This window comes from Priapulus caudatus, unplaced genomic scaffold (assembly GCF_000485595.1).
Source record: "Priapulus caudatus unplaced genomic scaffold, Priapulus_caudatus-5.0.1 Scaffold385, whole genome shotgun sequence".
Classification (NCBI taxonomy): Eukaryota; Metazoa; Priapulida; class Priapulimorpha; order Priapulimorphida; family Priapulidae; genus Priapulus; species Priapulus caudatus.
This window is the reverse complement of record NW_014577446.1, coordinates 202,881-215,243: the sequence shown is the minus strand read 5'-3', so window position 1 is coordinate 215,243 and position 12,363 is coordinate 202,881. Positions and strand designations below refer to the sequence as shown.

Genomic DNA, 12,363 nt, shown 5'->3' with positions numbered 1-12,363 from the left:
ACACGCGCACACACACACAACACACACACACACACACGCAACACGCGCGCGCACACACACACACGCCCCCCGACGCTAGGTTTGGTTGCGTCGTGTCTCTCTCACAGAGCTACTGATAACTCGCGTTAACAACGTTCCACCGTTTGCTCTGCGTGAAGCGCATACATGCGTGTGATGTCGCACACGTAGCACGCACGCACGCACGCACGCACGCACGCACGCGCGCACGTACGTACGTACGTCTGCCTCGAAGACCCCATCATCAGCGCTAGCGGCGCGTCTACAGCAGTGATTCATCGTGTTGTTCGCTGGAACAGCGTCGGAACTTGTACTGTGAAAAGATGACAGTTCGCAGCTATCACATGTTCTGTGAACGTTTTTACGGTAGAAGGGTGACGGTTTGTACCAGTAGCAATGTGCCGTCATTGTGTTTACAGTATGAGGGCGATGTTCTCAGCAATGATATCTTCTTTTATACGTTACAGAAAAGGGTGACCCCTATTCATCACAATAGCGGGTCCCATCAAACGCGTTTACAATAACAGGGTGATATTTCACACCAATAACAGCGCATGTACGGCAGAAGGATGACATTAACGCTAATAATATGCCCCCATCAATGTGTTTAACGTAGAAGTGTGAAAGTTCTCTACACACACTCCATCAGCGCGTGTTTAATAGACAATCACATGTTCGGCGAACGCGTGTGTACAGTTGAAAGGTGAATAGCAGTTGAATAGTTCTCACCACTGACGTGTTCCATCAGTGCATGTTCAGTGGACAACCACACAAGGCCACTTTGGCCAGTATTCATAATAAAATTGATGCGTATAATAATACAACTTGTCAGTATAGACCTACAGTACCAGTACCAGTAATAGTCTTAATGTTTGATGGGTGGCCTAATAACTTCACTTCAATACCGCTGCAATACACCGCTCAACACATAGCTGCGCACGCCATCGGAGCATGCACAAAATACAACAGGCCCAGCTAGTTAGAGCTTAGCTATGTCACAGTCGCTCAAACCTAAACCCTGTTATTATAGGTTCTTGGTATTCTCAGAAGCGCCCCGCTTATGTCGGCCTACGATTTTGTCTATCACTCGGCGGACTAACTTTGAATACGTCTTGAGTAGCAGGCCGTAGCACGCACTCATGCTCGACCTTGGAGTGACTGACGCTTGACCATCGCTCGAGTCAGATCGCTGAAGCGTTCCTGCATGAACGTAGACGGATCCGGACCCCAGTATTGGTGTACTAGCACAAGAGGTTCTATTAGCACAAGAAGCAGGAGCAAGTTTTGACGCCCGGCCGACCTAGTCTCTACATAAAAACGAGTCACGTACGTAAACAACAAAATGGCCGCCTTACCAGAACATCATGTAACTTCGTAAAAATTCTTCCTCAATTTTCATTGAACTCGTTATAATCATGTGCTAGAAATTTTTTTTCATTGTTATTACGGTAAAACTTAATATATATTTTGAGAAAGGCCGTCTGCTGCCAATAATCCCTCTTTTGTAAACTGCTTGACGAGTGGCGTGTAGGCATGCACATTTTATTTAATGACTGTGACTTTTGATAATTCATTTGTGACTCGACACGCTGCGGTGATTGACAATGCCACTCACGATTGTCGCCGACAGCCGCATTTAGAAATAAACTATGTTATTTCTCTGCCGATGGCCAGTCGGCCGACCGTATTTTCGATGTAAGACCACTCATGTCGAGTTTGGTCCGCGATGTTTTATCGGCGCATCTGGCCGGTTTTTGACGTACGATATTCAAAATCTTGTCGGCGACTAGGTCGTAAGGCCGACATAAGCGGGCCTTTAGTCCTCTAACCTACTGTATATTTGTGCATTTGACCACAATTGGCCCGTGGCGCTATTATGTTGCAGCGGTGTAATCGACGGTATTGAAGATGTGAGTTATTATGTGTCAAATCAAAACATTAAGACTATTACTGGTTAGTGGCTACTGGTAGGCTCTAGTACGTGGACAAGTTGCTATATTATTTAATCATCATTTATTATTTGAAACGCGCCCCAAGCTGCCTTGTGGACAAACACCATGAATCCACGAACGATAATGGTCAGCATTGTGTATTTAAGGAGAGTGAATATTTCATGTTTCACGAACCCGTGTACAATTGAAGAGAGACGCTTCCTGTTCACACAATAACGCGCTTCATGCGCTGCGTATTATATATATATATATATATATACTAGCTGCGCGGTACCGCTGCGCTGGGGTAAAATCGTGCTACTATTTCATTACTTACTAATTAATGGGACACAATTAGGACATTGGGTTAAAAATCGAACAATAACATTGCACACAAATATCAATATTTACAAATCAGGGTCTTAATAGGAGATAATAAGCATGCCCGCGAAGAAGAAACTGTTTACGCTATGACATTTATATGACAAGCTCACACCGAAACTTAGAACCCCTGGGACTATAATAGTAATATGGTGTAAATGACAAAAAGTTATTATAACAGCAAATGTACGAAATGCGGTTGCCAACTTTTAATTTCAAGCCTCTTGATAAAACAATGCGTTTCGTGTTATTCTTTCTGGCTGGCAAATATGTAGAGATTCCTGGCGTCTCCAACTCTTGAGCTCCCCACGTACAGGCTATCCATTGTGAGATCGTACCTATGATAAAAGAAATAATCCATATTATAGTTATAGATAGAGGACAGGCCAGCGAGTGGAAATGCATAGCTTTCGGAAATGGTCAATGCATTCTAGATCGTAGCATGCTGAAAACAATGAACTTCTCAAAACTTCAGTGGAGTAAGTACGTCTGAACTGGTCCTTGGTTGCTGCCTCTGTTTTAGTATTTTGGTTTTCGGTTTCACAAATACCAGCAGCTGATGACGCTCACAGGGAAAGAAATAGTCATCGATTTTTTACTGTGGTGGCCAGCCCACTGTACACAGTTGGCATGTGCTTGATATTGCTCTTGAAGTTTCCCCACCGAATGACGGACCTTTTTCCGGAGAAAAAAAAAATTTTTTCGGTAGAGCTTTGCACGGTTTTGACGGACTTTTCTCGTCTAGCCGAACACTCCCCGGGTTATTAGGAAACTGCCCTCTGAAAATATGCATCGAGAGCGCCTTGGGCGGTTTCGGCCGCCCATAGGGTACGATACATACATACATACATACATTTAATACGAAATCAAAATTATAGATTAGATATATGGTGTGTGTGGCGTGCGCGTCTGCCGTGCCGTGGCGTTGCGTTGCTGTGCGCTCCGTGCATGTGCGTGTGTGTAAGTACGCGTGGTAGCAAGGTGCCAGTAGATGCGTTCAAGCGCGTACGACCCGCTGTGCGTACTCACTTGTTGCGGACTTGTCTGCCGCAGCGTTGTTTTCAAGGCTGGCCGACCACGGGCACCATACTGATAGAAGTTCTGCCCGAAGGAAGCTCGCTGCCTGGAGAAGGCTTCCATGCACGACATCCTCCGACCCTTACGTGCCACACTACCTTGGGACCCGTCGAACGTAGGAGGCGAGAGTATCCTTCATGACGCAGCTGCGGGAAGTGTACGGGAAGGAGGAAGGTGGGGCGGGGGGAGGTAGTGGCAACTAAGGGAAAAGGAGGAAGTGTGGGGGAGGTGTAGGCGAAGGCAGGAAAGGTGGGCGTAAGGGCGGGAGGTTGGGGGAAGGAGGAAGGCTGTGGCAGGGGAGGTTGCTTAGGCAAGGAGGAAGGTGGGCGCAGGGGAGGTAGTAGCGAAAGGAGGAAAGGGTGGGGCAGGGGGTCCGTGTAGGGAAGGCAGGAACGGTGGCCGCGGGGGGAGGTGTAGGGAAGCTGAGGAGGTGGGGGTAGGGCGGCCGAGGTGTGGGGGAATGGCAGGAAGGTGCTGGCAGGGGATGTGTAGGAAGGAGGAATGCGTGGGCAGGCGGATGCCGTGCTAGTGAAAGGAGAAAGCCGAGTGGGGGCAGGGGAGGTGTTGGGAAGGAGGAAGGTGGGGGCGGGGGCAGCCGTGTAGGAAAGGAGGAAGCATGGGCGCGGGGGAGCCGTGTAGGGCAAGGATGAAGGTGGACTCGGAGCGTGAGGTGTAGCGGAAGGAGGAGTGGGCCGGCGTGAGGTGTTTAGGCAAGGCAGGAAGGTTGGGCGGGGCGGAGTGTTAACCCCCCCCCCTCCTTCCTTCACACCTCCCCCGCCCGCCAACCGGGGTGCGTTGCCGTCAAGGCATACTTCTCAGTATGTGGGGAGGGGAAGTAGGCCCCACCTTCCTCCTTCCCATAACACCTCCCTGCCCCCACCTTTCCTCCTTCCTTCACCGCCCCCACCCAACCTATCCTCCTTCCCTACACCTCCCCACCCATCCTCTTTCCCTACAACCTCCTCCCCGCCCCACCCTTCCTCCTTCCCTACACGCGCCCACCCACCTTTCCTCCTTTCCTACACCTCCCCCGCCCCACCTTCCTCCTTCCCTACACCTCCCCCTGCCCACCTTCCTACTATCCCTACACCTCCCCCGCCCCACCTTCTCCTTCCCTACACCTCCCCGCCCCACCTTTTCTCCTTATCTACACTCCCCCATGCCCCACTTCCTCCTTCCCTACACCTCACCCGCCTCCCACCTTCTCCTTCCCTAACACCTCCCCTGCCCCACTTCCTTTCTTCCCTACACCTCACAAACCGCCCCACCCTTATCCTCCCTTCCCTACACCCTCCCCCGCCCCACCTTCCTCCTTCCCTACACCTCCCCCGCCCCCCACCATTCCTCCTTTCCTCTACACCTCCCCGCCCCACCTTCCTCCTTCCCCTACACCTCCATCCCGTCCCAACCCTTCGCTCTCTACACCTCCCCGCCCCACCTTCCTCCTTCCCTACACCTCCCCGCCCCCACCTTTCTCCTTTCCCTACACCTCCCGTGCCCCACCTTCCTCCTTCCCTACACCTCCACCCGCCCCACCTTCCTCCTTCCCTACACCTCCCCCCTGCCCACCTTCCTCTTTCCCTACACCTCACCCGCCACACCTTCCTCCTTCCCTACACCTCCCCCGCCACACCTTCGCTCCCTTCCATACACCATCCACCGCCCCACTTTCCTCTTTTCCCTACACGCTCCCCCGCCCCACCTTCCTCCTATCCCTACACCTCCCCTCTGCCACCTTCCTCCTTCCCTACACCTCCACGCCCCACCTTCCTCCTTTCCCATACACCTCCTCCCCGCCCCACCTTCTCCTTCCTACACCGCCCCTGCCCCAACCTTCCTCCTTCCTACACTCCCTCGCCCACCTTCCTCCTTCCTACACCTCCCGCCCACCTTCTCCTTCCCCACACCTCCACCGCCCACCTTCCTCCTTTCCCTACACCTCCCCTGACCACACCTTCCTCCTTCCCTACACCTCCCCCTGCCCCACCTTTCTCCTTCCCTACACCTCCGCCGCCACACCTTCCTCCTGTCCCTACACTCCCCCCGCCCCCACCTTCCACAAATTTGAGAGATTCCTGGTTTGCACAGCACTTGAAAAGTCCTTGAATTTGAGGGGAGTCCTTTAAAAGTACTCTGAAATTAGTAAATGTTGATTTTGGTGTTGAAAAGTCCTTTGAATTTTCATGAAAATGTACTTGGAATTTTAGAAAGAATCCTTGCTTGTAATAACAGAAATTTTAGTAGGGCCTACCATCAATAATCTGCAAACTCATAAAAATTGCGTTAAATGAGCCTTTAAAAAGCTATTAGACCAACGATAGGACACTTAATTAATGATCACCAAATTACAGTAAGTCAGTAAAATCAGTCAGTAAATCAAGGTATGTTGTAGAAAGTTACAGTGTTTTAGAGGGTTTATTAATGTGAATCCCAGCGTAAGTTTTAGACGGTGACAGTGATTTAAGAATGGGCGTTATTAAATTAATCCAGCGTATATCTTGTTCTGTGTATGAATTCCGATAATGTGTTCCGATAAAATGTCCTTAATTTCTGATAAAATGTCCTTGAAAAGTCGCCTGAAGTCTTTTGCAGATGATTTTCAGTTCCTGTTATGACCATGCATTTCCTGACACAAACCAATGGCGGTGGTGAGGAGGGCCGGAAGGTCGAGAGGAGGCCTTCTGGTTTGTACTTTGGCCCCCTCTCCCCTCATCACTGAGAGTATCCTTAACGAGGCATCTGTGGGTACAGTAATCAATGGCGTTACACTTTCTTGTGGTTACAGAATCCATGGGCCTACAGTATCCTTGCGTATTACAGTATCATTAGTTTACAGCATCGCTGGGTTACAGTATCTGGTGGGTTACAGTATCTATGGTTTACGGGCATCCATGGGCATTACAGTATCTGATGCGGTTACACTATCCTTTGCGTTTACAGATATCTAGTTGGTAAACCGTATACTTGCCCCGTCGTTTACAGCATCCGTGGGTTTTTACAGAATCCTATGCGTTTACAGCATCCGTTGCGTTACAGTATCTATGCGCGTTTACAGTATCCATGGTTTTACATGCATATCCGTTGGCGTTACACTATCATTTCGTTCTACATATCCGCTGGAACCGTATCCTTGGTTATACAGCATCCGTGAGGTTACAGTATCTGTGGGTTATAATGCACTCATGGTGTGCTGATGGTAAACGTCGCTGAATTACATGTGCCGCCTTGACGCATCCGGATGATTACCAGAATACTGTAAGATGGCAGGCACCTGCTAGCTGGCTTCACAACTTCCCAGCGTGATGGACTGTAAAGATCGGGTTACGACCTACTGAGGAGTAGCTCGCCAAAGTCGATGAGAGAAGCCCAAGCTGAGGAAGGTGAAGTGTGAAGGGAGGCAGCAGGCGGGGGGCGCCAGGCGCTGTAGCTTGGATGCCGGCGTAATCTACCGTTGTTTGTGAAGCTTTGCAAATTTATCCTCGGTTGTTTATGTGAGCTGTCGAGTTTTGTGTACTATGGAGTAACGCAGTTTTACTATGCGCGCGAAATACCCCGTACGCCGGGTGGGTTGGCGTCCTTACTGCGCCTGACTACCGGCCGACGGAAAATGGGCCAGAGCGCCCGCCAGGATCGCCATAAGCGTGGTTATTTAAAGGTGTGTGTGGAAACGCCAGGACATCGTGGCGTGTGGTCGCCGCATTGGTCGCCAATTTGCATCCGCCGCAGTCACAGGCGTTTGTTTTTCGAGCATGGTTCAAAACAAACGCCAAGTTCGGCGCACTCTGACCTGGCAAACGCGGTGAGAACGCCGGTGGGTCACTGCATAGGTCGTGAGACAAGCGGTCAGTTAACATCTCATAAAACGCTCAGTACACGCCGCAGTAACACGGCGTGGCGAAGACGCTGCGAAAATGGTAAACATTTTCAACGGCCGAAGGATCATGATCTGTCTCATCCGCATCTGCGATTTGTTTCATGGCCGAATCTGTCGTGCGGCACGACCACGGCGCTCGGCCTCTGCGGCTGCTTGCTTCTTCGGCATCGTGTTTCTACCTCAGCAAACGCACAACTATACAGTTAAAATTTTCCGAAATCTGACCAGCTTATATAGTTCGCCGTGAGAACGTCGGTAAGAAACCGCCTGTGAGGTCGCCGTGCAGTCGCGATACACGTAGAAGGACGCGTGGAAAGAACCCCCTATTGAGCGTGGTAAGAGCGCCGCGGGATACGCGAGGTTGTCGCCGCTTAGACAAGCCATAAGCCGTGGCAGAGCGTCGTGTCTAGGCGCGCGCCGTTGAGAAACGCGCGTTATGATCGCCACAGGTCGCGCCGTTAAGAGCGCGGTTTTTTTTTCAAGTTTTGTCATTTGTTGGGCACTTTTTCTCGCGCTTGTGTTCGCAGTTTGCCGACGCACTTGTACATTTGCTGGTCGGCCGTACGCGTGCGCGGATGGTCGGAGGGACCCGTCCGGAGTGTTGGACGGGGTGATTAATGACGCGAGTCAAAGTGTGCACGTCTACGTGGTGTGACGTGTGTTACTGATGCGATGTAAAACCTTTACTTCTTTTCTTGGAAGGCTTAGTTTGTTATTTTCATTCGTTTCTTGAGCGTAATAAATTGCGCCCATGTCGTTCTGCTGTACGAAACAGGAGGGGCTCAGTCAGTAGACCGTGTAGTACCTTGTTGATCTGCCTTGACTAAACGTGTTTGATCCGGTGTCCGTACAAATTAATCAAAGTCACGTAAGTATTGATATTGATATTTACTTGATGTAAAAACTATCAAAAACATTGCAAGGATCAATATGCTTATTTGTGCATTTGCGTTCGTGTACAGACAGAAATATAATGGCATCATATGAAAATATAGTAGAGTCATAGCTACATGTCAAACCCCTGAGAAACTAAACAATATTAGTCTACATATAAAAATGTGTGCACGCCGCAAAGTCCTATGTTTGACGGGGGGGCGCTTACACTTAATTTGTGTTAAAAGTCGTTAAATAGGTTTGTATCGTCCACTAACAGTGCGGGTCTGGTCGAACGTTGTTACTAGTGGTCATCATTAACATAACGTCAGAAAGCAGAGCGTACCTATTTCGAGCTCTTGGTCGATGACAAAAAATCGTGGCATATTGGACATTGTGTTTCGATTAGAGACACTTAATCCTCTTTATACCGTAGGTGTCAAGCTTAAGGTAGGCGCGGATATCTATTGTTGGTTTTATGTTTTATTTGCTTTCGTTATTGTTCCCTGATTGGCAAGCGGAAAATTCGACTTGAACATTGTCTTTCATCATTAATTTTAGAAGCGGGTTCAGAAGTTTGGATATTGCGTATGCAGTTGAGTGAGTTCTGATTTAAAAAATTGTGCGAGCTGTATATCATTTGTGCGTTTGTAGTGTATTGTAACATAATTATTTCCCGCTTAATAGAAAAGAGTATTGTATATTACTTTTTCTCATGGAGTTGCCTTTCTATTTGCGTAATAAGACTCGATAGTAACTTAGTTTCGTTTATTTAAATATTACAATCACGCATTGATTTATGAGTCATAACAAGTAATGTGCAGCACATTTTAATCTAAATTAACTAACGAATCTTGAAAAATCTGGATTTTGCGCTAGGCACTTCCTAACGGCTTCATTAGTTATTTTACTAATGGAGAAATGAAAACATTGAGTGGGGTTGTTTACATTCGTGATGATTAGCATCGGCTTGCCCTGCAATTTTTTTTTTGAGGGGTCGGGTATCTTGTGATTTTGCACCATAATTTTTCAAGGCTGATGTTTGATCATGTCTAAGCCTACACTGCTTACTGTACAGGTAAATAGAATGCTTAACCGTGATTAATAAGATTTGTGACAAATTCAAACATCACACTTAGTTTGTTATCAATTTTTTATTTATCCAATATAAACTGTAGTGGCGTGTGCATGTGTGCCAATAATGCGATCATGCAGGAAAAAGGTTAAACCACAACCTTGCTTGATATGTCTCATTGCAGGAACCTTTCCAAGATGATATAATTGGTGGATATCTGGTGCCAATACAAATTAGTCTGCATTAAACTAAACCGATCTGAGAATCTTCGATCAGTAGCATATTCGCTTGAACGAATGATCCTAGTCATTTTACTAACAAGTGTGCAAACCACGTGCGGTTATTTATTGAGATTCGTGCCGTGAATCGAAGTCTGCCATCATCACTGCTGGGACGCAGAATCCACTGCATTTCTACCCTGGCGTGTGGTTCGCACAGTCGATTTCGCCGAACCACTCGATGCCAGTGAGCTGCTGAGTTAGCAACGAAGCTTTAATATTATTATCATCGGGTATTTCTGATTGATTGACCGCACGCATCTCTCCCCGCCAGGACATGTACGCGCCAGAAGATGGATACAGTGTGGATTGCCTGACGATGCGACGGAGGAGCGAGCACGCGCAAGCGACGGAGCTGACGAAGCCACGCTACATGGTCCTGTGGCGTTGAAGAGCATCAGCTCCACAGCCTTCCTCGGACTTTCGCCATCTGAGGCATCAAGGTGAGCCTGCAGCGGGGCGGCGCCCTCTGGACGGGCTAATGCCATCTGGGGACGTTGGCTTTAAGCAGCACCTGCGGGTTGGTTGCACTGTAGCCGCCCTCTACGGGCTGCCGCATCTGTCATTGCCGGGACGTGGGTTTAGCAGCACCTGCGTGGCTTGCACATGTAGCGCCCTCTACCGGCTGCCGCCATCTGTCAGCCGCGGACGTGCGTTTAGCAGCACCTTGTGGTTGCAACTGATAGCGCCCTCTACCGGGCGCCCGCATCTTGCTCAGTCGCCCGCGAAACGTCGTTAGCCCAGCACCTTGGTGGCCTTTGCCACTGTAGCGCCCTCTACCGGGCCTGCCGCATCTGTCAGTCAGGACTCGTTAGCAGCACCTGGCTGGCTTGCCCACTTGTAGCGCCCTCTTACGGTGCTGCCGCATCTGTCAGTCAGCGACAGTTGGTTAGGCCATCCGCACCTTGGTGGTTGCACTGTAGCCGCCTCTACCGGGCTTTGCCGCATCTGTCTAGTCGGACGTGCGTTTAGCAGCACCATGAGTCAGCGTTGCACTGTTAGCGCCCCTCTACGGGCTGCGCATCTGTCAGCCGGGACGTCGTTTAGCAGCACCTGGTCGTTGCACTGTAGCGCCCTCTGCCGGGCTGCCGCATCTGTCAGCCGGGGACGTGGTTTAGCAGCACCTGTGTGGTTGCGCACTGCTAGCGCCCTCTACCGGGCTGCCTGCATCTGTCATGCCGGACGTGGTTTAGCAGCACCTTCGGTGGTTGCCCACCTGTAGCCGCCCGTCTAGCCGGGCCGCCGCATCTTATCAGCCGGGACCTGGGCTTTAGCAGCACCTGGTGGTTTGCACATGTAGCGCCTCTGTGAGATATCCCATTTTGTCGCTGCGCGTGACAGCGGACCCCTGCTCAGTGTTGGTAGCGCTCTCTGACGGATTATGTGACAGTCCATTTGTCAGCTGCGTGGTGGCTTCCTTTCATCGGTTACATGATGACGGGCACAAACAAGTGGCACATCTTCTCTTTCGTGTGTGTGTGCGCGTGCGTGTGTGTGTGCGCGTGCGTGCGTGCGTGTGTGTGTGCGTACCTGTGTATGTGCGTGTGTGTAGGGGGGAGACAATCCTAGCAGAAGGCGCATGCATGCCAGGTCCCAGATGAAACATCGTCAGCACACATTATAACGTCTTACGTCGTATTAGTACCGCCTATACTCTGTATATGCTAATACAGCAGGTCGCGGAAGATGCGGATTAAAATTACACACGCACTCAGCGATATTGGATGTTGTTGGCAAACGGCCGACCTTCGAAAATCGATCATATCTTCGCGTAAGCACACAATAGACACGTTTGACTAGTTTTTTACACCGCGCACTCGACGACACGCAACTTCAACGCCCCATCTAATTTTCGTTGTGATGTTTGACCATTCTCGTGTATACACTGTGAAACTTCAGACTCATGATAAACACGGTTGTTTGTGATGTTTCTGATAATGGGATCCTAGCTAGTTGGTCACGGTTGAAATAAATAAACCGGGGAATGCCTACTCCAGACAAAATACGGGTGTAAATTGTCAATAAGATTATGGAGTGCCGTGTTCGAAATTATTCGTTCTTGAGAGGGTTGTACTAGCTGTCAAAGAGTAGGTGAGGAAATCACAATTATCGTTCTTTATCAGTAATAATGCGATCGAAGTGCGACGGATTATATATATGGGCGTGTATGTAGGCGAATAGAAAGAATGAAGAAGAGTAGCGGATTCGTTGGAGGTTTGCCGAATAAGAGAGCGACACACACATACACACACAGAAAGAGAGAGAGAAAGACTAGGTAAGTGAGTGAGAGAGAGAGAGAAGAGAGCGAGAGAGAAGAGAGCGAGAGAGAGAGAGAGAGAGAAAAAGCGAGAGAGAGAGAGAGACAGACAGACAGATAGACAGACAGACAGACAGACAAACAGACAGACAGCTAGCTCTGATAGACAGAAGGACAGCTTGCACAGGGTAGCACGAAGGGTCGCAACTCCGGGCGGCCACTTTACCTTGATGTCCAGCAAGCTGCACCCACGGATACTTCTGCTTCTTGTAATACTGGATGAAGGGCGACCACTGCACCATGTTGCGGATTTTCCTCCATCCGGACACCTGCCGGGAAAGAAAAACATCATGACTTACCACGTCGCTAGTGAATTTCCAAGACATTTAACACGCGGTCGTGCGGCTATCGCTAGTTAGTACGCTGCTGTGATGGAGCATGTGTATACGATTCAACACCTCCATGGTGGGGAATAATGAGAGAGAGAGAGATGCTTCTGGGGGTGTGCACATAGGAATCAACAACTCGGCAGTGAACCGACGGGCGCGCACACTTGCCGCTGTTAGTGTGTTTGTGTGCTACTGTAAACAGTACTGTAG

The 12,363-nt window shown here is 49.5% G+C and overlaps 1 protein-coding gene across 1 annotated transcript in view; it reads right to left on the bottom strand.

The window, feature by feature from the left end:
* Window positions 1–10,737: 10,737 nt before the first annotated feature.
* LOC106809796 overlaps window positions 10,738–12,363 on the bottom strand; it is a 91,943-nt gene continuing 90,317 nt past the window's right edge. The window contains exons 5-6 of the mRNA XM_014813000.1: window positions 11,950–12,093; window positions 10,738–10,812 (exon numbers count right to left, since the gene is read on the bottom strand). Coding sequence (XP_014668486.1) covers window positions 10,738–10,812; window positions 11,950–12,093 — 219 coding nt within the window. The remainder of the gene's footprint in view (window positions 10,813–11,949; window positions 12,094–12,363) is intronic.